The sequence below is a fragment of the Aspergillus bombycis genome (assembly GCF_001792695.1).
Source record: "Aspergillus bombycis strain NRRL26010 chromosome Unknown contig00001, whole genome shotgun sequence".
In the NCBI taxonomy this organism is placed as follows: Eukaryota; Fungi; Ascomycota; class Eurotiomycetes; order Eurotiales; family Aspergillaceae; genus Aspergillus; species Aspergillus bombycis.
Genome location: NW_019170003.1, coordinates 225,081 through 248,694, shown reverse-complemented (window position 1 = coordinate 248,694; position 23,614 = coordinate 225,081). Strand labels below are relative to the sequence as shown.

The 23,614-nt window shown below is 50.8% G+C and overlaps 8 protein-coding genes across 8 annotated transcripts; 3 read left to right on the top strand and 5 right to left on the bottom strand.

The window, feature by feature from the left end:
• Nucleotides 1–2,491: 2,491 nt before the first annotated feature.
• Nucleotides 2,492–4,355, top strand: ABOM_000093 (sugar porter family MFS transporter; the record flags this gene model as incomplete). The annotated part of the gene is made up of 4 exons (XM_022527223.1): nucleotides 2,492–2,793; nucleotides 2,890–3,090; nucleotides 3,151–3,536; nucleotides 3,595–4,355. The coding sequence occupies 4 exons, from the start codon at nucleotides 2,492–2,494 to the stop codon at nucleotides 4,353–4,355; spliced, it is 1,650 nt and encodes a 549-aa protein (XP_022394686.1).
• Nucleotides 4,356–5,134: 779 nt separating this feature from the next.
• On the bottom strand, nucleotides 5,135–7,414 carry ABOM_000092 (putative hydrolase; the record flags this gene model as incomplete). The annotated part of the gene is made up of 8 exons (XM_022527222.1): nucleotides 5,135–5,435; nucleotides 5,487–5,617; nucleotides 5,669–5,809; nucleotides 5,862–6,071; nucleotides 6,124–6,527; nucleotides 6,579–6,763; nucleotides 6,812–7,028; nucleotides 7,084–7,414. 8 exons carry the CDS (start codon nucleotides 7,412–7,414, stop codon nucleotides 5,135–5,137), a joined length of 1,920 nt encoding a protein of 639 aa, XP_022394685.1.
• Nucleotides 7,415–10,493: 3,079 nt separating this feature from the next.
• ABOM_000091 (lysozyme) lies at nucleotides 10,494–11,239 on the bottom strand (the record flags this gene model as incomplete). The annotated part of the gene is made up of 2 exons (XM_022527221.1): nucleotides 10,494–11,036; nucleotides 11,087–11,239. 2 exons carry the CDS (start codon nucleotides 11,237–11,239, stop codon nucleotides 10,494–10,496), a joined length of 696 nt encoding a protein of 231 aa, XP_022394684.1.
• Nucleotides 11,240–13,164: 1,925 nt separating this feature from the next.
• ABOM_000090 (putative integral membrane protein) lies at nucleotides 13,165–13,671 on the top strand (the record flags this gene model as incomplete). The annotated part of the gene is made up of 1 exon (XM_022527220.1): nucleotides 13,165–13,671. The coding sequence occupies one exon, from the start codon at nucleotides 13,165–13,167 to the stop codon at nucleotides 13,669–13,671; it is 507 nt and encodes a 168-aa protein (XP_022394683.1).
• Nucleotides 13,672–14,310: 639 nt separating this feature from the next.
• Nucleotides 14,311–15,294, top strand: ABOM_000089 (isopenicillin N synthase family dioxygenase; the record flags this gene model as incomplete). Its single annotated transcript, XM_022527219.1, has 1 exon — nucleotides 14,311–15,294. One exon carries the CDS (start codon nucleotides 14,311–14,313, stop codon nucleotides 15,292–15,294), a length of 984 nt encoding a protein of 327 aa, XP_022394900.1.
• Nucleotides 15,295–15,399: 105 nt separating this feature from the next.
• Nucleotides 15,400–18,850, bottom strand: ABOM_000088 (siderophore iron transporter; the record flags this gene model as incomplete). The annotated part of the gene is made up of 8 exons (XM_022527218.1): nucleotides 15,400–15,955; nucleotides 16,006–16,128; nucleotides 16,183–16,456; nucleotides 16,506–16,848; nucleotides 16,909–16,961; nucleotides 17,011–17,228; nucleotides 17,284–17,604; nucleotides 17,946–18,850. The coding sequence occupies 8 exons, from the start codon at nucleotides 18,848–18,850 to the stop codon at nucleotides 15,400–15,402; spliced, it is 2,793 nt and encodes a 930-aa protein (XP_022394901.1).
• A 359-nt stretch (nucleotides 18,851–19,209) lies between these two features.
• ABOM_000087 (uncharacterized protein) lies at nucleotides 19,210–20,574 on the bottom strand (the record flags this gene model as incomplete). The annotated part of the gene is made up of 1 exon (XM_022527217.1): nucleotides 19,210–20,574. The coding sequence occupies one exon, from the start codon at nucleotides 20,572–20,574 to the stop codon at nucleotides 19,210–19,212; it is 1,365 nt and encodes a 454-aa protein (XP_022394892.1).
• A 388-nt stretch (nucleotides 20,575–20,962) lies between these two features.
• Nucleotides 20,963–22,681, bottom strand: ABOM_000086 (putative tannase; the record flags this gene model as incomplete). The annotated part of the gene is made up of 1 exon (XM_022527216.1): nucleotides 20,963–22,681. The coding sequence occupies one exon, from the start codon at nucleotides 22,679–22,681 to the stop codon at nucleotides 20,963–20,965; it is 1,719 nt and encodes a 572-aa protein (XP_022394893.1).
• Nucleotides 22,682–23,614: the final 933 nt, after the last annotated feature.

The following is a 23,614-nucleotide window of genomic DNA, read 5'->3' as shown; positions in this document are numbered from 1 at the left end:
TCTCCCCCTGGAGATCTGTTTGGATTTCATTCTCTGTCTGATGGACGCGGACTAGAGCGGCTGGTGTCCCCGGTGCACGAAAGTCGATCGTTATTCGTTGACCCTGGGTGTTTTCTGCTCTTTGGTTTCTTCCTAATAGGTGCGAAGCAAGGTCCTTGCAGTAGTAGTGCTATTTATTGCGGCATGGGTGGTCGCGACGGGTCTCACGAATACTGTATACACTTACCATGACCTTAAGCCCCTACAAGTAGTAGGTACTATACAAAGGTATCAGACAATCGGTAAATCTATTCCGTAGAAACGCCGTGTTTCTATAGAGAAGAGGACAGACATGGAAAGATGACCTTAAAAGCAGCAATCGAATGGAGAATGCAGCCAAGAAGTCTAGGCATGAAGGATCATCTTGTTGAAGTTTGATCTGGCCAGGTTAGAGCGGCGACCCTCCTCCCCGACCGGGAAAGCATTGTTCTTGAATAGAATTTCCTTGTTGGCTCGGGACTAGACCGACTCGGTAATGGCGGAAGAGGATTTTCAACATTCTGGGACCCAGTGTGGAGCTTGTTCATTGGCGACGAGCGACGCAGCCTCAGTGTGGCCACGCATTTGCGTGCTGGAAACCAAAGGATGCCCGCCAGGGGCTGTAAGGAGAGCAATGATTGGTTGCGCACCGGAGGGCCATGGCGATTGAGTGCAGTCTCGATCCCTGAACCATGGCCCAGAGGGTCTTGCTGCCCACTCCCAACCATGGCTGGGTGGCGGTGTTTCAGGGTTCACCTGCAGCTAAGCGTCTTCAGTTCCACCATGTCATCATTCCATGATCTGGACAGACCTTCATTCGGCCGGCTTTTCACTCCGTCCGTGATTGCTCTGCAGACCAAATAGGCAATTCCTCGTATTAATCTTGGCGGGACATGTCAGACTTGTCATATTTGATAAGAGCCATGGCGGTCGACTTTCTAAGGTTAGGTTGGTCGCGTGTTGAAATTTGAAAACGAAACAAACAAACAAACTTTTTTTTGTTTTCGCTCTTTCCCCGATTACATCAGCATATAGATCACGTGCCAGATCACGTGGACCAGGAGGAACCATCGGCAATTCGGCAGCGGAAAAGAACCGTCATGAACTGACTGGATGAAGATGGTCTGAGCGCCAAGGGAACAGACGGTCTTGGTTAATGTCCATGTCCTTCTTCACTGGCTCAATACTTGTTCGAATCAGTGCGAGCCCAACAGACCTGTCAGATGATCGTCAAGAGCCGTGCCGATGTCCTGGGTGAAGCGAGCCGGTGTAATCTCATCCTTTCGCTCTTGCAATGTAACAACACACTTAGGGCTTCAAGTCCGGCAACGATGGAAGTTGATTTAAACAATCACCTTCAGCGCGATCTCGTATAAATAAGCAAAGAGGCGTCAATAATCCGAATTACCCATCGTATACACAACGGCAGCCACCCTTCTTGGCAGTTGTATCTCTGAGCCTGGAATCCATTCCGTAGGAACAACACGGTCGTTCCACCAATGACTCGGGGTGACCTGATACCCCATGGATCGTGCCATCCATGTCTCCCTATAAACCCTAGCATCAGAGTAGTATGGACAATAACTGCGGGGAGAAAGGAGAAGAGGCCCATGCGGCAGCCCAGAGCGAATCAAAAATGTTCCTCTGCTCCTTCCGGCTTCGATATAACCTTGTTATATTCATTGGCTTGAATACCCCGACGATGACCCTATGGGATTCGTGGGATGCTCGCTAATGACCTCATAGCAGAGCTAACAGCTGCGGTTCCTTCTCACTATTTTTAATCCTTAGTTTTCGAAAGTGGAGAGCGAGACATGTGGTTGCTATTAGGGGATGTGGAGTCCCGGCATGGTACATATGAAGGCAGAATGTGGAGGTGGAGGTGGGGGAGAAATCTGGGGAACTGTACATGCGTACTCATCTGAATTAGAGAATCTCGTTGGTGATTGCATACCGCAGTTGACTTACAAATATCTTGGGAGAAAGCTACGCAAAACAAGAGCACAGGGGGATCGGCTCGTGTTTATGAAACATGGATGATGTCCCGGCGAGGCAGGCCTCATGTAACCCTAACACAAGGGCTTCGGTACAATGTGATGCGCTCATAAAGGTGACCAGAGCCAGGATCCGGATCCGCGGGGCCAATCATTCAATGTTTCCTTGGCTTACCCGGGAGGTTTCCTTCCCTCGTTGGCACGAGCGATCCAATCGTAGCGTATACGCACCGACGGGACACGTCAGGAGATACATACTAATAACCCCCACTCAAACGGCGTCGGGCTTGTCACCGACGTGGGAGTTATTCCTAGCGAGATCTGTGCGGGGTCAGCTTTCTTCTGGGGAGCATGGCCTGTCACTGTTGCGCATACAACTGCTCCTATTTAAAGGGCTCTCTTGGCCATGTAGATCGTTTCTTTCTCCTGATGTTCCCATGTGCATGCTGTAAGAGTACATCTTCCTTGGGTCGACCATCATGTTGGTTGGCAACATCTATGTCATTGCGGGCATCGCCGTCGTTGGCGGTGCCCTCTTTGGCTTTGATATCTCTTCCATGTCTGCTCAGCTGAATGAAAATTCCTACAAATGCTACTTTAACCAAGGCCCTCAGGGCCCTCCATTCACCGACGATCCAAACTGCTCCGGCCCCGAGTCACTGGTTCAAGGAGGTATCACCGCATCGATGTCTGCTGGCTCTTGGCTGGGTGCCTTGATCTCCGGCCCGTTGTCTGATCGTATTGGCCGAAAGACTTCAATCATGGCCGGTTGCTCTCTTTGGTGAGTCAACACTGCAGCTTGAGAGAGAGGGAGAGAACAAAGAAGCAAGGCACACGAAGAAGATAGATTAATGTTACTGACATTCTGAGTGTAAAGGATCATCGGCTCCACGATCATGTGCGCCTCTCAGAACATTGGCATGCTCATTGTGGGCCGCGTCTTCAACGGTCTCTGTGTGGGTATCGAATCTGCACAGGTCCCCGTGTACATCAGTGAAATCTCGCCGCCGTCGAAGCGAGGTCGGTTTGTTGGTGTTCAACAATGGGCCATCACATGGGGTATTCTTATCATGTTCTAGTAAGCTCTGGTCCACCGAAGAGACATCAGGCACCGTCATGGACTAACCGGTCCCTCAAGTATTTCATATGGATGTTCCTATATCGGTGAACGGAACGCCTTTGGATATAGCACGGCAGCGTGGAGAGTCCCTTGGGGTCTGCAGATGATCCCCGGCATTTTCCTCTGCCTGGGCATGACAATCCTCCCGGAATCACCACGATGGCTGGCCCGAAAGGATCGCTGGGAAGAATGTCAAACTATCCTGGCCAAGGTCCACTGCAAAGGAGACATGAACCACCCATTTGTAGCGCTCGAAATGCAGGATATCCGGGAGATGTGTGACTTTGAGCGCCAATTCAAGAATGTCACGTACTTCGACCTCTTCAAGCCGAGAATGTTGAACCGCACCATCATCGGCCTTTTCATGCAGATCTGGTCCCAGTTGACTGGCATGAACGTCATGAGTAAGTGGCCCGCCTCGACCTCTGGAAAGAAAACCAAGACTAACACATCATGGCACAGTGTACTATATTACATATGTCTTCTCGATGGCCGGCTATTCCGGAGATTCAAATCTACTCGCCTCTTCGATTCAATACATCATCAACGTCCTCATGACCCTCCCAGCTCTGATCTGGTTGGATCGTTGGGGCCGACGGCCGACCTTGCTCATCGGTGCGGTCTTGATGGCCACCTTCATGTACGCCAATGGTGCCATCATGGCTGTCCACGGTGAGGTCGTGCCTGGTGGTATCGATGGAGTCGCCCAGCAGTCGATGAGATTACACGGCTCGGCAGCTAAAGGATTGATCGCCTGTACCTACCTCTTCGTGGCATCCTATGCCCCAACCTGGGGCCCCGTCAGCTGGACTTACCCGCCAGAGTTGTACCCCATGCGTCTCAGAGGTAAAGGTGTGGCCTTGTCAACGTCCGGAAATTGGGCGTTCAACACGGCGCTGGGTCTTTTTACTCCCCCCGCATTTGCCAACATTCGCTGGCAGACGTATATCATCTTCGGGGTGTTCAACACCGCCATGCTCATCCATGTGTACTTCTTCTTCCCTGAGACGGCCGGTAAGACGCTGGAGGAAACCGAGGCCATGTTCGAGGACCCCAACGGCATCAAATATATTGGTACACCGGCATGGAAGACACGGGTGACGACAGGGCGGATTCAGCAATTGGAGAGAGGTAATGTCGAGGGTCTCGAGTCGAAGGTGCAGCAAGAACCGGCGGCTCGGGAGGTCGAAGTGGCTCAGGCGGAGCAGCAGACTGCGTCGTAGGTTGCGCATTGTTGAGATGGGAATTTCTCGCATAATGCTGTCAGGAAGCGCGAGTATACAGGGAGGTCTGATGATTCGAATGCACATTTATGCGGTTTTAGTTAATAGCCTGCTACTTACCCTCATTTATTGAGAGCCATTTATGTGTCAGCTCAGACTAAGGTGCATGCTTTTAGTAAGGTAATACGAGTAATTAATCCTTGCAACTGAATATGTCAACCTACACAATAGTCGAACGACCATTTCTGCTCTATATCTCGGTCAGACAAGGTCTTAGCTAGTGTATATTGTTTGAGTGATAGGAAACCCTATTCTCACAAGTACTACAAACAGCGTGGCTAGGTGCACCTTGCAACATGATTTACCAATGCAGCCTCGCAGCTAACTTCGAACTCCCATGCATAGTCGATCCACAGTGAAAACCAGCCTGATGGTGTCCTGTACTGCGTACTGTGATCATCGCTGGATTGCGTGGATGCTGCGTCAGCCGTAGTGCCGATCTACATCGTTCCCATTTATGTATCATAGCCTTGCCATTTGGCCCAGTGCAATCCTTCTGTAGTATCAGAAATACTCGATTCCCTCCTTTCAGACAGGATTCATTGCCCTTTCAGGATATATATGCAAATCATTCATCTCTCAGTTAAATTAAGACCATGTACAAGTGAATTAAGCCCAAGGGCACAAATATGTAACTCATCTGAAAGATAGGCAAGGAAAAGACGGGGTCATTCAAACCTGACAATGAAAGAAACAAAGTGGCCGTTAACACGTTCTCCCTACAGCTTCATCTTGGACGGAGCACCCCGTTGAGCAGCCGCATCATAAAGTGCCTGAATATCGTTCTTCCACTGCTCCTCATTCACACGCTTCACGCGGCGATCGTACGTCATCAGACCATTCACCTCGCCTTCAACGTCGGTTGTCTGTGTCCAGACACCACCGCTACATTCGAACCGGCGGACCTGGTCCTCGAACTCCGTTAACAGGATGTGACCGCGGTAGTTCCATGCCTCGAGTGTCTCATCGATCTCATACGTCTCATTGATATGGTTGATGGCCTCTTGGACGTTCCAGAGACTGGGGCAGTTAGCAGATGTCATCACCACAGGTGGCCTCCTGTGAACTCACTTTTCAATGGAGACGTTGTGACCGATGCCTCCAAATTCTCCTTGGAAACCAATACGGCTGGGATCATGGGGGCTGGATGCCAGGGAATAAAATGGGGTTCCACACTGGGGATTGGCATAGTGATGATTGTCCTGCGACCGTTAGCTAACATTTCGTGATCTAACGTGGTCATCTTCACTTACGCTGAAGTCACCTGCGCCATGGTCTATCCAGCCTGATGTCGAATCGACCAGTCTGCTTGGATCCAGCTCCTTCACTCGGTCTGTCAATTCGAACTCAGGGTAGTACGATGTGATTTGACCCCAACCCTCATTATAGATGACCTGCACGGAAGGGTTAGAGTGGGAGAGGGACGAACTCGACGGAGCTACTTACCCAGGCAATTATACTGGGGTAGCTCTTGAACTGGTTCACGAGGACCTCCAACTGTCTGGAGAACTCGTCCTGTTGCGACTCATTCGGCACGATGTCGCTGGTAGCACAGGCATCATTTCTGGATAGGGGACGCGGCGACGGCATGTCCTGGATGACTAGCAGTCCAAGCTCGTCGCACGCGCGGTAGAACAGTGCTGGCTCGACCTTGATCTGTTCATATGTGAGTATAACTTCCACGAGCTTCGGATGCCGTCTCACTTACGTGTTTCCGAACCATGTTAAACCCAAGGTCCTTCAAGAACTTGAGGTCATATACCATAGCCTCTCGTGTGGGTGGTGTATAGAGTCCATCAGGCCAGTAGCCCTGGTCAAGAGTCCCGAACATGAAGACGAATTCACCGTTCAACAACGGACGTACCACGCCGTCGACTTTGCCTTTCGCAATCGTGCGGAAACCGACATAGCTGTGGACTTCCTCTGCGCCCATCGTGACAGTCACGTTGTACAATTTCGGGGAGTCCGGCGACCATAGCTTTACATCCTCAACAAGGAAGTTGAAGGTCTCATCTGACGTTCCCTCACCGGATCCCACCTCCTCATCGCCGTCGTAGACCGTGACCTCGACCGGCGACGCGCTTTCTGTCGCAGTATTCACAGTGACAGTAACTAGCTCATAGATTAGTGTCAAGAAGACGCATACCGAAAGACACTACGTACCTTTGCCGTCCATGTCGGCGTCAAGATCCAGTCGGGTGATATGGTTCGCAGGAGCAGCTTCGATCCAGACACTCTGCCAAATGCCGCTGCAGGGCGTATAGAAGATATGTGCGGGGACTAATCGTTGCTTGCCGATGGGAATGACACTGTCGCCACTATCTGTGGGGTCATGCACAAAGACGAGGCTATCATACGTCAGCTGCGATCAGATTCCCAGCGGGAGCTGCGCGTACAGTTCGTTGTTGCCATCACGATTCACGAACTCTGTGATGTCAAATGCGAAATGGAAGTAGCCTCCGCGGTGGAACCCTGCCTGCTTGCTGTTAACGAAGACCGTTGCCTCATAGTCTACCGCGGCAAAGTTCACGAGAACGTTCTGGTCTTTGAAAGACGGAGGAATTGTGAACTGCGTGGTAAACCATGAATACAAGGTATCTTTGCCTTGAATGCCTGGAGATGCGTTGGTTAGTCTACACTCTGACCCAGTCCAACTGGAATGGCTTACCAGATAGACCACTCTCGAGACAGGAAGGCACCAGAACCTCGTGTGCGAGAGGTTGTCCAAATGGGGGACTGTCGAGAGCAGCCAGGCTTTGTGCGTCCTGATACTGCCAGATTCCGTTCAGATTCTTCCACTCAGATCGCTCGAGCTGTGGACGGGGGTACTCGGGCCAAGGATTGGTGCCAGCTTTGTCTGTCCATGGTGTGGTCAATGGGGGCTCTTTGACGGCATACGGCGTCGCTTGGCGAGCTTGGTTGTGATGGAGTGCTGCGTTGCCCGCAGCTAGGGCATGAGTTGCCCATAGAAGCACAAGGGAGGCGCCAGGCAAGTACATGTCTACTGCTGGTTAGAAGGTGTCGGCTCCTCTCTACTGCAGGAATCAATCCGTGCAGCGCAGTGGACGGGCAATTTGCCCGTGGTATTTATACTTGGAGCACCCGCCATCCTGACAAAAGCCTCGCTGGAGCCCAAGTCCCAGAACAGCCAATTGATTGCTGGCACGCTATTCCGACAGGATCCATCAGATAGCCCAGTGAATACATCCCCCGCACACGGCCATGAATCTTCGCTTTACCCTTGCAGGGACGGCATCATGCGCCCAACAAGGTAACCCCGCAATTGTTAGAGTAGGGTTTTGCCGGTAGGCACAAGCCGAGCCCGGACAATTGGCAGTCGACTGGGCCCTCTTGGCACATTAGTTGGTGGAGTAGAGGATCCGCAGGGTCATCCCTTGGTACGCGATCGCTCGATCAACTAGGCCATCTTTGCATGATGGGTCGGAGGTACCATTCTGATCTGGCGTCGGATGCATCGATATTGACTTATCATTGATTCTTCTCAGCTATATTTTTGTCTGTCGAGGGGAAAGAACCGAGAGATGAAGAAGGGTGAGGGTTGATATCGCACTTCCCATTTGGGCAATTGATCCCCTGACCCGCCGAGACCTATTCTTGGCATCAGGCTGGCTGCTTTCGGCGTTCAGCTTTCGCCCGTGTCTCCTAAGCGGTGTGATCGCATAGCCTATAGGGGAAATGAAAACAATGTGATATGATCCATGGATTCAAGCTGGGTCTCTGGCCCAGGTGGGGGTGATATTGAACCTTAGTGAATGCCGGGGACAAGCCACCCCATCCTCGTTCCAACGTTTGAGTCCGTTGCCCACATGGACAAAGCACGAATCATTGGCCCTGAACCCCTGAGTATCAGCGCCACTCAGGTCCATATACAATGCTACCATACCTGCCCTGACTTTAATTCTATCCTACAGTGGTCTTTGTTGTGTGAATCTACGAGTGCCCTGAGGGATGGATATTGTGTGCCCCAACCCAAATGAAATTAGACCACCCAAAAATGGGACACATGCAGACTGGGCCGGATTACTTCGGATATATTGGATCATGAGATCCCAACTAAATCCTACTGTAGTAGTAGATCGAACTTAGGAAGATATTGTCAGGTCTAGCGCGGCGAAAGTGACATCATTGATCCCGTTTCCATGGTATAGGCCAATCATAGCCCTAACGAGCTGCGAGAGAAAGGAACTAATGCAGACAAGAGCAGCAAGTTGTCATGTCAGTCGGTTATTGGTAGATTCTACACTATGGAATGGACTATAAGTCTTGGTTTCTGCCTAGATCAATATAGGGCGCGATGAGGCACATATTGTGGTGGTGGATTAATTCCGCAGATTTAGGCTCAAGGGCTTTGTACTGATGTAAGATTGATGTTCAACATAGCCCCGCATCTCGGTTATTCTCACGTCAAATATCAAGAGCGAAGCAGGTTTGAAAGAACAGCGCAACTGCTTTCGGTCATGACCTCAGGCGTGGCAGGATATATTCTGGCGACAGCCAACATTAAGCTATGTTACACCGAAATCTCTCCCGTCTGCTTAATTCTTGGATTTATTTTTAGGTTGCTTTTGAGTCCTGGTTTCCTTTCACGTATGACTCTTGGCGGTCAAACACAGACCTCTCTTTCACTTGGACGTTTGTCTTCTTGGCAGATATGCCCGGTGTGTGTGTGTGTGTGTGTGTGTGTGTGTGTGTGTGCCGCCACCCGCGGGCGATCCTCGTCCCACTAATACTATAACCGTCCATGACTGAGACCAAGGGGGAGACTAAAACATGCTGGGAAAGAACCTCTACGGTGCATTATGCAGACTACAGTATTTGCAAAAGGTCTCTACACGTAATGTAGATCCTTGTCTACTATACAATTCTGTAGAGCATCTAGACAATTACCTATATGAGTAGTGGAGCGTTAATTGACTAGCAAAGAGCGATTTGGCCTACTAGCCGATGGAATTATAACAGGCTAAGATATGTCACATCTAAAAATATTCTAGAGATTCTGGACCCCTTCTGGTGTGATTCTAAACATTCTAAGCTTATTCCGACGCGCCGGGGACATTTTATCCTGGACCAATGCTCAGGAGAAGCTACATAAACGGGCATTCGAAGCCAGCTCGACAATGCAGGGAGACCGTGGAGGACCCACCGCATAGCAGAATCTCGATCATGAATGATACAGTGCCATGTTTGTTTCTGCACGGAAGCCCGACAATCTTTGTGCCACCGGACTCTTTCAACGTATGGAAATTGACTCAGACTGGCTGGGATGCAAGGGGGATTTGCCCAAGTTTTGCCATCCTGGGAAAGAGAGTTGATGGTCATTTATGTGAGATTCAGGCTTTTACTTGTGGATCAGTTGATTTGGGAAACGAATAGCGATCGAGTATGATGGTAGTAGCTCTTGCTTATAAAATCGAGATTGTCTCGCGTGTTTGGTTGGATAATGCTAGATGGATGTGTCTATGGGACATGTCAATGACAAATGGGAATTCTGTTTTCATTGTCTCCATAATTTATTGCTTTTAGAAGGAAATTTAAGGGAGAGTCCGAAACGATCTTACATCACTTGGCAGATTTATGAATCCCTATAATTGCCCATGCCCCTTGCTTCGTCCCCTTGCTGAGTTGGCCTCACCACCACGATGCTCTACCTCAACCATGACCTACAAGCAATAACTTGGTTTGACAGGATGGTATTTATTTGACGTCGTTCTGGCTACTCTTTCAGCACTTTTCTCGTCGGAAGGAGTCATAGTGGTAAATGCGAGTTGGTCATTGGTTCCTGCTACCTCCGCAAGACAGCAATGACAGTGGATGCTCCTAGCTGGGTAGGTGTTCTTAGGAACGTAAAAATGATAATGCTAAGACGGTTACAAGAGGTAAAGCAAGACAATGCTTATCATGTCTCCGCTTGATCTATCCCTTATGTTGAATAGACGATAGAGGGCCAACGGCGTGTCAATTGATTAACTAGCGACCGTCGCCTGGACAGTTGAAAGATACATTCACAAGAAACAAACGAAACCATTTCATATAGCAAGACACGTCGTCAATCCATATTCACGCAGCGTTAGCGATTTTCTGCAGCTGCTCATACCCTCCGTTAAAGATATCAGAGTCACCACCATGCTTATAGCTGTCGGAGTTCTGCCAGATGGTGTAGGTCGCCCAGTCGCCAGGGATGGTCGACGGCGCCGAGTCGCTATACGCGGCCAGCACGAGAGGGCAGGTCTTGCCAAACCCGCTGGCATTTCCAGTGCAGGTCTTCCACCAGTCGGCGGTGGTGTAGATCATGGGGTAGACACCAGTGGCCTTCTGATACGTATCGACGAAGTCCTTGATCCAGGCGACCATACCCTCGGCGCTCAGGCCGTAGCAGGTGCCGCCTTCGTAAGGGTTGTATTCGATGTCGAGCATACCGGGCAATGTGATGCCGTCCTTGGACCAGCCGCCACCGTTCCCGAGGAATTCATTCGCTTGCTTTGCGCCAGAGGAGGAGTCGGGAGTCGCGAAATGGTAGCCTCCCCGAATCAGACCGGCTTTGGTAGCGCCTTGATAATGTGAGCTAAACAGCGGGTCCTTGAAGGTCATGCCCTCGGTTGCCTGCGAATGTTAACAACGCGATCGTAAGGTTGAGACGAATGATGACACACCTTAATCATGACGAAGCGGGCGCCATCGTTATAGGCAGCCTTGAAGTCTACGGTAGCTTGATGGTTGGAGATATCAAAACCCTGGACTGTCTCCGCAGTAGCCTCCAAGGACAGGCGGGCGGCAGCGGTCAGGGCGAGGGCGGAGAGCTTCATTGTGGTCGCTGGTTGTCTTGTGTCTGCGAATGATGACCGTGGTGTTGATAGGATCTGCTGGTGGGTGTAAGACCCTAGATATAAGGGTGGTCGAGAGTGGATGAACTTGGCGCAATGTCTCGGGCCATCATTCAGGAAGCATGGTGATTGCCGTGTCGGGCAATCATGATGCACATCCCAATCTAGCTGAGCACTGCAGAACTGAATGTGCAGATTAGATTGTAACGTTGGTTGAATGATGTCAGATGATCCTTGTCAGAGATGAAAAAGGGGCAACTGTTATTGGCCTTTGGGCCTTCGTGATATGTGAAGCTGTGGGGCATGCTCTGGATACGAAGCCTTAGGATGCACCGGTGGCTCCCTGGTTGTTATTTTTAACCACAACACGAACCACTTGGCACTCCTTCTGCCAGGGCAGGCAAGTATAAGTTATCGGAACTATTTTAGAGAGGGCAACCGATGCTCTAAAGCTGCAGCATCTTCAGGTTGAGCGTGAAGAAATGGGGGAAAAACCGAGGATTGTTGTGGCAGGCTGGACGATCTCTTCTCTATATCGTAAAGATCGACCCTAGGTCCCCTAGATTAATGGGACTAGATGGAGGACACATCCAATCCGCGCGATGCCAAGTCGGTAAATACGAGAAATCATAGGAGATAGCCAGGGTGAAAAGGCCTCTCATATCTTTGCATTAGAGGACGTGCCTTTGGTCCGGTTTCACCCAGATAGACCTGGTTATGCAGCAAGAGGGTTGGATTATGCGTACAACTCTACAATTACATGGAGTCATACTGTTCAGCCGGCTCACCCACTGCAACTTCCGGTTATAATCGGTCGATTCACCCTTGACAGGAAGACGTGATTCCGCGAGCAGCAATGGCTAGAAGTATTGAGGAGCTGGCTGGGCCGAGGCATGTAGGTAATAATGATCAGTTTCACTTGCAGCCAACACTTGTTGCTTTCAGATACATGAACATTGCTCCTCAGTGCGCCCTTTCAAAAAGTTCCACGACTGACAATTCTTATACTTTTATGCAGATCATAGCAATGAATGTTGCCAGTTTTGTACCACATGGTTCATAGGACTGTGTTCCATAGGTGCTACCACCATACTAACCAAGGATATAACGTGAATTCTTGTAGCATGCTCCCATCGAACGTCCCTAACACCGACTTGCAGTGAGCTGGGTTTGGGCTGCGTACAGCTCGTTAATAGTCCTCTCACAGACGAAAGGGTTTTATTCAGACATATAGGGTGATATTAAAGCCCAGCATTTTGAGAACTTGCCATCACTAGTAGTATAGACACGGCAAGCTACGGTCGCTCTGATTTGTCTGAACGTGTAGTCTCTAATGGAACGCTTTCCTGGTTCCCTCCAGGCATCTTCTCTTATGGTTTCGTCATTACTCACTATGTAGATGACTTCTAGCCAGCGGAGTAACCTTTCCCATGGCTCCTCGGACTCGACATTGACTGGACTATGTGGGCTGGACTGTAATTGATAAACCTGAGTCGGTTGAGATTCTGGATCTGCCAGAGAAGCCCTGTACATAATTCCAGGTAATCAATATTCGAAGCCGACAGCACACTTCATTATCTAGCTATCCAATGATGCTGTGACTGCAGTATAATACTCGGTTCGAGCACAAAATTTAAGCGGGGCGTTTACGAGCACGCCAATAACCGGTGTTTGCCATACGTTGGGCCAAGACTATAAAGTGTTGGAAATTACGATATTGACGAATAAGGGGAGAATGACAGACACTAGTGCACACATCAGCCCACTTTCTGTCCATTAGCCCTTGATTGTGGCCCATAAGGCTCTCCCCGGATGATCTATAAAGCCATGCTACAGGAATAGGAGAGCCCTTCGCAAGCCCAATTGTTCTGTTCATATTGACTGGGTCTCACGTTTCCTCGTCTACGATGGCCTCAGGAGTGATCATCGATCCTTATCCCCTCCTTCGGGCAGCTCCCCTGGCAACAAGCACCGGAAGTCTCGTTCTTGCTACCAGCGAACTCATATACTACTCAGGGCTGGTGCAGCCGCCGACTCGTAAGAAGGCTGACTCGATTCTCGCTGCGTACTGGCGTTATGTATTCCCTAGGGGAGTGAGCCTCGTGCTGGCCCTCAATCTCACGACAATTGGCACCTCATTATGCAATATCTTTCTGAAGAATCCGTGCCTCCGACCGCTGCCTGTGTCCCGCACAACGTTTTACTGGGCTGGCCTCATTGGAGCTATTGGGCATCTGGCGTTTGTGCCGTTCGTCGCGCCACCGATTCAACGTATCCTGGACAATACCGATCCCGAAGCCGAAACGAGTAAGGAGATGGATATCTGGCTGGGAATACATCGAATTCGCATGTTGGTGGCGGACATACCTGCCTGGTTGGCGTTCGTGGGTGCTGCGATGTTGACGGATCTGTGACTACGCTATCAGGGGGTTTTTTTGGCTGCCCGGCAGTTAGATGCAGTGATATTTATGGCTGTTCGGCTTTGAGATTTGTATAGTAGTAAGATATACCGGTCTAGATGCACTCACATCGGTCGGGATCCATGGTCTCGGCGGTTGAAGGCTTGATGTATGTATAAAAGGCCCTTGGGCGTGAAGGGGAACTCGCTGTCCCAACAAATACGCTATGTATGTTATCTGATAAAAGTCATGAAGCTCACTTGTAGATAGTCACCGGACAAATTCGTGAATAGATTGTGAGCTTCGCTGATCAGTGTCAGCCTGCACTGACTGATAGCATGGGTTTCAGCATCCCTCTCGGTTGTCATAGGAAAGGGCAAACATTGTAAAGACATGAATCAACAAGCGAGGCGCGAGCGATATCAAGTGGAAAAGATCAGTCACAGTAACATGTAACCGTCGACAAGAGATTACTACAGCTGATAATCATCGGCGGACTCCGTCATGCGGGGAAGCTTTCTGATAAGCAGACCGACTTGCATCGGCCATGCCCCACACCCGTAGGCAGTTGATAGCTTCTGAAGGCTCAAAAGCCAAAGCTACAAGTATCTTCTGGGGTGCAAAGCTCCCCTGGGAATACTTGAGCCCTCCACGATGGCAACAAAGTACGTTGTCCGTTCGATACCCCGAATCTCCCTGGCCGATTTCGACCAGCGCATCGACGAGATCACTGCGGACCTTGTCCTCGCCGCCGAGAATGTCGGCTTCTTCACGATTGTCGATCATGGTATCTCCACCGATGAGATCGAGACCATGTTCGCGACCGCTGAGCGCTTCTTCAACCTCCCCGACGACGTCAAGGCCACCGTGCCGTGGAATCCCAACAACGTCGGATGGGAAAAGAAGTCCCAAGTCAGGCCATCTACAGGCCAACCGGACACCAAGGAATCCTACCAGTTACAGTTTGGAGAGAACATGACCAACATGTGGCTGGACGATGTCCACCTCGCCGGGTTTCGAACAACCTCCTTGACGTTCATGCATCGCGTGCAGGCAGTGTCGGAACAATTGATGCGATGTTTTGCACGCGGGCTCGGTTTTCCGGAAGAGTACTTCATCCAGTGTCATGATGTGTCTCGTCCCAATGAACAGACGACCATGCGACTGCTGCATTACTTTGCTCTCCCGGAAACGCCTGACGGGAACACGTACCATCGCGCAGGTGCCCACGCCGACTGGGATTTCCTGACGTTGCTGTTTCAGAAGGACGGGCAAAGCGGACTGGAAATATGTCCCGGTCGCGAGGCTGTGACGGAGTTTGGGATCGGCGATGAATGGACTCGCGTGGAGGCGCGCACGGGTGAGATCGTCTGCAACATTGGGGACCTGCTCATGTCGTGGTCGGATGATCGCTTCAAATCGACGTTTCACCGTGTGAAAGCTCCGTCCGAGCCGGGGGATTACTATGGCGATCGGTACAGCATTGCATATTTTAATCAGCCGTGCAAGGACGCGCTCATCCAGGGACCGAAGAAGAAGTATCCGATGCTGACCGGGGAGCAGTTTAATGCGCAGGCCATGCAAAGAAATTTTGCTGCCTTGCAGGAGAAACTGAAGGCCATGGCGGCGTCAGCCTGAGTCACTTGGTGTCATGTACTTCATTGCGAATTGAGAAGGTTCTATGTACAAAGTCTGTCCAGTATACGTCTATTCACAGTGCCCACTGCGTCGTCTCATGTAGGCTCAGAAGACAGTACCCCTGACCTGATTAAGTTTCTTTAAGCGAATGTCCCTCCACATCAGGATAGAAGCAACAGCAAGCGGTAGGATGGAAAGACCAGCGATCAGCATCCGTCGCTGAGCGACTCCGTACGCCAGGATGGTAGCATCCCGCTCTGGAGTCCCGATCGGGTACGAGAGGACGTCCTCAATCGACCCGTAGAGCTCGGCCGCCTTGTGTTTCTTCCCTGGAGGCAGGTACCTTTCCAGATAGACGGGGACTGTATTTGTCCAGATTGCACCGGAAATCGCAGATCCGATGCCTCCGCCCAGTTTGGTAAACAACCCGACCAACGCGAAGGAGACAGCGACACTCTCATGGCCGCCGGTGGCCATCGCTGCCATCTGCTGGCAGATTACCAGGGTGCCCCCCGCCAGGGCCTTGAAGACTTCACAAAGGACGACGTATCCGATGTGACTTTGAGGTGATCGGAAGTGGATCATCAGTCCCGTCCCGAGAAAGATCAATGGCATGGCGGCTAGAGCGATCCACTTAAGGCGATCGACTTTACGGATGATCCTATTGCGTTGTCAGTGAGGCATGATAGCTCGAAAGGGGGTGGTACTTACAGTCCCAGCGGTACCGACCAAAGGCATGTGCCAATGGTATAGATGTTGTAAATGTAGCCCGTCTCCCGGATGCTGGTGTTGAAGGTAACCTGGAGATAGGAAGCAAGGTAAAGATCCCAGCAGCTATGGCATGTCAGCACGGGCTCTAAATATGAAATGCACATCAGGACAGCATACTAGAAGCTGGCAAAAAGGGAAGCAGCAAGAAAGCAAGCACCCAGCAACGTTCGATCTTTGAGCCTACTGAACGGTAGGAAGCAGACTGGGGCGCAAAAGCGCTCCCAGAGCACAAATGCCATAAAGACAAACACGCCGAGAGAAAGCGATGCTGTAGTATCCAGCGATCTCCATCTATCAAGCAAGGACATATTACCATTGCTAGGCTGTGAGGTTGGCGTCAATGGCAGGAGCATCAAAACAAATGCTATTGTTACTAACGAGAGTCCAATCGCTGCTCATGTCAGCCTATACGTGTATCAACATCATCGCGGAATACCTACTATCGAACTCAATGAAATAATGCTTGATAGATCGTGTCCACGTTCTCTGACTATGATTCTTCCGGATCAGCCCCGCAGCGTACGCCTTGCGGAGTGAGGCCCAGAGTAACCACATGAAGGGTGCCGTTACAAGTGGAGTGAGGAAGACGAATATTCCAAAGCCCCACCACAAACCTCCTTTTTCATAAAGCGACTGCGCGGCTGCAGGTCCGGCAAACGTGGTGACAACATACGGTGTTGATGCCATGCCATACACGAACGATCGGTTGACCAAGTCCGTGGTATCGGAGAGAAAGATGTGGAGGACGTAGTCCATTCCGTTGTATCCCACCCAATATATAACCTGTGGAAGTCATCCTCAAGTGAGCAAATCCTCACACCAGCACAAAGGCGTGGAACTTACCTGAGCGGTGACATAGGTTTCCACGTTTGCACAAATCGCCATCAGGAAGAGCCCTGTTACTGTTAACGAAAGTCTTGCCTGCCGCCCGTGAGTCGGTCTTACCCAGGGTGCATAGGCCAGTCATAATCCCAAACCCTTTCGGACGGCCCCAGACGTCGATCAACATGGCACAGGGCAGTTTAGCCACCCCGCCGACGACATTGGTCAGGACATTCGTCCTTGACACCAAAGAATGATTGGCGAACTTGGAGTACACGTACGGGGAGAGACTACCCGTCGTTTCCTGTTGGAAAGAGTTGATGAAAAATATGACAAATACTCTAACCACCCATGTCAGATTTGCTCGAGCACTATTACGAGGTAGGGATTTCATACAAAGCATATCCGATATGGAGAGCCTTGGTCGACCACACGGTTGCCAAAGCCTCGATCTCTGCGACTCCATGTGCCCTCCCCTCCCTGGCCTCTGCGACAGTTTCCGACGAGTCGAAGATTGGCTCATAGTCTTCGTCGCGTGGGTCTTTCATGATCGGCGCGGCCTCTGAGTCATGGGAAACGGCCCGCAAGAATTTCTGCATGACATTGGGGACATGAAGCAGTGCGCTACTGGTCACCACGAGCGAGAAGGATGCGGAAGCACGGAGCTGAAGATACGAGGGGCTTGTCCGCACGACTAGGGTAGGTGGATGAACCGCTCTGGTATGTAAGACTGACAAGGCAGCGACCCAACTTCCCCGGAGCAGGAAAAGTTGTGTCCATTGTGGGGGGGAAAAGAACCCAGTGCCAGGGAATTTGGTACCTTTACCGATTGGCCACACAACGCTCGGTGATTATCAGATGATCAGATAAGATCCACCGTCGGCTATTACAGGATCCGTCGCCTTCCGGCAGTCCGGCACACACATAAAGTGAACGAAAAGGCGTATGATTGAAACTGATATATATTACAAGACCCTGACCCACTACATTCCTCTCTCAGTCATCTAAGCCGTAGACAAAAACGATACGAACGTTACACACAGCCCTTCTCCCAAAACCTTGCAATCGACGCCCAGTACTTCTTTGGGTCCTGTCGCATGTGTGCCACATGGCCCGACCCTTGGAACTTCTCCAACTCAATATGCCGATATCCCTTCGCCTTAGCTTCATGTCCATGTGACTCCACATCCTTGTCGCCAATCAAAGGATCCGAGTCGGAGTATATATACAGCCGTGCGCTGGTTGTTGGTATGTAGTCGGGCGAATTGATAACTCTCCGTCCACGGACAGGCAGCACTTCCTTTCCGAGCAGTCCCGGCAGCCCAAAATAGAGCAGCACGATGATGGCCGCGACCAGTTTCGCCAAGAGCCTGGGGAGAAACGCGAACCCCAACGCGACCCCGGCTGTCCAGCGATGAAATTCCAGGGAAAAGGAGGATCCACCCGGTGTTGAGTCGAGAATCAGGCCTTGGATGGGTAGCGGACCGATGCGTTGGCCCACGCTTCGTTGCAATGAATGCCAAACCAACGCAGTCGCCTCCAGGTTGACGCCGCCACTATTCGAGAAGGCATGCATGAGGATGCGGGGATGTGGTGTTCCCCGATATTTCACAGACTCTGGACGTTCAGAAGACGGACTTGGTTTGCCGCTATGAAGTGGCCACAATTCCTTAACCACCATTTCCCTCACAACGGCTTGATTGGTTGCTTGGCTGCCGAAAAACGTCTTCACCGTCTTGGCCATGACAATAATAATTTTGGTCGACGGGTAGATATCTTTGTACCCTTGCAAGTATTTCTGAATCAGGCGTACATGAGCATCGGCCCATGTGTATAGTACAACAGCTGTGGGATCGCTTGCGCTGCTGCGGCTGTCGCCAGGCGCGTCCATGCTGGGATCATACACATAGACATCATCTGAGAGCTTCCGTAGCTCCGGAGGTAATGACGAAGAGCTGACCATTGTTAACGATTGCTCTGGACGCTACTGACACAGACGCTGTCCGGCTAGGTCCTTAGTAACACGACGAGGAGCGAATGCACGGAAAGAAACTGCAGAGAACAAGGATAGCGTGGCACATGGTCTTCATGACTCGACCACATGTGATATTTAACAGGCAGTCTGCGAGCCAGCCCAAGATTTTGTTGAGAAAAGGTTGATTGAGCATTGTATTATCCCTTTCCCCTTTAGGAAATTTCCTATTCGGGCTAGCGCCTTGGCAAATGCGATGCGTTGAGTTGAGATGAAGAATTTGATATTATCTCGAGCACAAGTATGAATCGTGGTCTGTATCTTGAAAGCCAGGGTGAATTTCCCCTACTTCAGGACTGTCTCCAAGGGCTACTCAAGAATCCCAAGCAAACTTGCTTGACATACTCGGCATTCACCACATCGCCCGATGTTGTAATGGTCAGATCAAGACTGGAAGATCGTTTGAGAGCATATAACATCCCGGATACAGACCACAAACGGGCGCGCCGTTGTAGTAGCGGTAGTCCGACTCCGCCGGCCAACAGCCAAGCCGTATTGAGCGCACTAGACACGGCGTTTTCCTCCCCGAGAGCAAAGAGCGCATTTTCTAGCTCCTCAACGCACTGGGAGGGAATCGAAGTATCAGTCCCTTCCAGGCCATCTTCATAGTCAAAGAAAACCGAACATATGAGCAGTAATGCCCCAATCTGGGCGCTAGATTCGCAAACATCACGGTAGATATTCGACGGGATTGACGTGGGTCGCTTGGTGAGGCATCGCCATAAGATAGTGCAAGGAGGGACCCTTGCCGGTGTCAGTGGGATAGATTCATCCAAACTTCGATTCTCCGTAGACACTACTTCACACGACTTGAGGCGGTTGACAAATTGACACAGATGATTCGTAAGAAAGCCTAGATCCGCATCGTCCCAGATCACACTGTTGGGCGTGCAATTAACACATTCAAAGGTGATCATGAGGTGATGGAGATGAGGATTCCGAATGGTAGATGCCAGAGCGCCAATTGATTGGTGATCCACCGGGAGGCCGACATCTGAGCTGCCCCTGAGCAGTTGTCGGCATGCCAGAAAATGGGCCTGAACGTCGCATCGCGCAAATCGGTAGTCGAGTTGAAGCATTCGGAGTACGATGCCGAAGCAGATCTCCCGATTTGCCGGGTGGACCGGTCGTCGGATAGTGTCACAACTCGTGGAGCCTGATCCACGGCAGCGAAGCAACTCCTTCTGCGCCAACACTAGTGCTTGCCCTCGATACGTCAGGGCGGCAACCTTCATGTTCCTCTTTTCCTCGGGGGTCGTCCCCAAATTGAGATCCAACCAGTGAAATGCCAAGTTCGCACGAAAAATACATTCCAGTGCATCAGAAGCCCGCGAGAGGGTATGCGATAAGTTTGCAGGACCAGGGCAAACCGCCGGACTCACGCCCCAAGTGCTGCTAAGATCCAGGAAGATATTGGTCGAGATCAGATACTCCACCATCGAGAAGCCTGACAATGCGACTGGAGGTGCAATAGAAGGAGTGACTACGGCCTTTGAGCCGGGGGATGGTAGACTGTCATCGTCACTTCCACGCTGCTTTTGGATCCTCTTCCTGATCCCGTTATGTGCCAAGTGCGCTCGAGCTCGCGTCCGACTCTTCCGGTCTTCCTGATGGACAATTATAAGATCGGTCGTCTTTGGACCACGAGTAGGCATCCAGAGCAACAAAAACCCTAAATTGAGAGCTTACGCTAAAGGGGCGTGGACATTCGATTCCCATACACAGTAGAACTAGAGCGCGTTCGGTGCTGAGATGTGCAATAACCGGAGTAGCGAGGGTATTCGAGCTGTACGTACTTGACTCGATTCGGAAGAGTTATACTCATTAGTCAGCGGGGTCGCTTGTGCACATAAACTCATAAAGGCAAATATAAACAGCGTTCATGGTGCTTTCCTGATATGAGAGTCAATGGACGAGCCTATTCGGTGGGCCTCATATTGGAAGCGTTACAGGTGTACTTGTACCAGATGAAGGTTCCATACGATTGGCATTCATGTTCAGGAAGCGAGTGCGTTTCTTTATTATCTACTACTAGTTATATACTTAGTACAGAGGGATGCGATAGGCATCGAAATCATAGTCCCAAGTGTCCAGGGAAGCCTGATCGTATACACAGTCCATAACCGTGCCATTCTCCTTCCACAAGGGACGCAAGGGCCAAGCACAGATCTGCTGCTGCTCACCCTTGTGGTCACCGGACTGCACCGTACCATTCAAAGTTTCAGGAACAATATTGTTCTCGACCCATGCAATGAGTGTCTTGAGAGTTGCCTGGGGGAAGGGACCATTGGGTTGATAGGTACTGGAGGTGCAGTGCGCGGCGCCGGGGACCAGGAATAAGCGGTTCCATTCATTCAACGCCTGATTACTTGCATTGAAAGACATATTGGGGTACATGGTCTTGCGGACAGACTCATGGTAATGTACCGAGGATCCAGCCGGAATACTTGGGTCCGATTCACCATGGTAGTGAAGCACCTTCCCACCCGCGGACTTGAAGGAGGTTAGGTCAGGCCATGTGGTCTGCAGGACGTCTTCGTAGCGCTGCCATCCAAGTTCCATCCAGTCTTTTAACGTGTCGTATGTTACATTCTCCAAAGAGGATAGAGTGTAATTCTGTAACTGCAGGAAGCGGGGGACCCATTCAGCGCCGTAGGCAGTGACGTCTAGTTCAAACCTCTTGGTTTCGGGGTTGTACTTCGTTTGCGCATCGTCAAATGTGGAGGAAGGCTGGTAGAAGATATAGGCCCGACGGCCGTCAAGAGTACGAAGGCCATCCAACATCTTCCTCGCTGCTGCGGCACCGAGCGCAGACACAGTTCCATTCTGCGCAGGAGTTGTTGTTGTTGTTGTTGAGGCTGGGCAGGAGTAGGGTGCGCCAATCGTTGAATTGGCATCAAAGTGCAGCTTGCACAGGTCGGTCCGCGACACCACGCCGTCAGCCTTTCCGTCCAGTCGATCGCATGCCGCAATGGTCAAATTTACAATCTTCTCTAATTCACAAGGCGGAGGGTAGTACTTGAGAGTATGCTCAACCACGTTTGCGTAGAGATGGTTCGTCTGTTGTTGACCATAGCGAAGGGCTGGGGCGCCGATCACGGCGCCGTCGAACTCCTGAAATCGCTGCACCTGGCTGAATCCCTCGCGACCACCCTCGGAACATCCCTGCCAATAGGCATACAGCTTTGCATCACCCGTGCCGTAGAAGTTCTTAGTCAGGGCCTTTCCGATGACGCTCAGCTCATGGTGCGCCTGGTATCCGAACATATAAAGTGCTTCATAGTTGATCGTGCCATTGGCCAGAAGGAATACTTGGTCAAACTGGGTTGAAAAGCTGCCGAAGCCTCCGTCAGTGACGCCAGCTGCGGCGCCATATTGGACACCGCCCGGGAGCTGCTGTTCGTTGTGATTGATCGCAAAACCACCTCCACCAGTCGACAGCCACCGGTTTTGGAACTGGTCCGGAGCTGGCATCCATAGCTTAAGATGAACCTTGTCGTTACGTCCAGGGTGGGCGTACGTGAGAGTGACATTGCAGAAATCATATGCGGCTGCTGCTGGGAAGTAGTCACCACCGGGGGTGGAAGCATTATAGACAGCATTGGTGGTAATAGATGATGAATCGATCACGAGACCGTTGATGACATCAGTGGAGGGCAGCGCTGACTTGACATGGCTATTCGTGCACACATCCCTGAGGCTAGTAGCCTGTGCCACTGTGAGCGTGGCTGCTCCCGCGAGGATGTTAAGTGCCGGCCTCATTTTCGTTCCAGAGAAAGACAAGGAGGAGTGGCAAGCTCACTTGCATTCTGGGTGTAGGGGCAGCCTTTTAAACCGTGCGCCATCGCACTTAGTCCAAACCCAACGACTATGATCTTCATTCACCATGGTGACATACGCAGCTACCTCAACCTCAGCAGCTAAGCATTAGGCTGTGGGGATTAAATCAACCATTTCTCCAATAATGTGAGGCAGATGGGCCCACAGGAGTCGAATCACGTCTTGACTCTAGTAGTGTGAGAGATAAAACTATATGGCATTTGCATAATTGACTCATAATCGTACATTTAAGACACGGGGTCCATGGGTTCTGGTTTTCTTGTGGAGATTTGTGGGGAGTTGCCCATGGGGTAAATCAAAGGGAGGCTGGGGAGCGTTGAGATGGGAAAGAGTATAGCCGGGCCCATTGCGTTCGGCGGTCCCGAGGAGAAAGGGGGGAAAGATCACTGTTACCACTGATCCAGTGTGATCTTCTCCTGGCAAACGAAAGTGGTCATTGTTGTCCTCCAAGTCTTGAGTGTATCCTGGACAGAGCGTATCAAACCTGGTTCAGACCTGGAGCCTAGTCAAGCTGGTCACAGAACCTTTTAATTATTTCCCCGAATAGACACTGACATCGCAAGGTAAATGAGCGTATCAATATATCACCTGGTTGGAGGGAGATTTGCCGAAACCCGGCAGTGAGAAAGACTTGATGTTGTTGCTTCTCGGAAGTCCCGACATCGGAAATTCCTATCGCTTTCTTCTGCCGGCACCTGATCTCTCATAACCCTCACCTTTTTTTTTGGTATTTTTTTTTTCTCTTTTTCCTTCACACCATTTTGTTTCGTGCGATTCAAGTAGTCATGCGAAAATTAATCGATATGATCATTCATCGTTAAATCTAAACTCAATCGCTATGCCACCCTTGCTGTG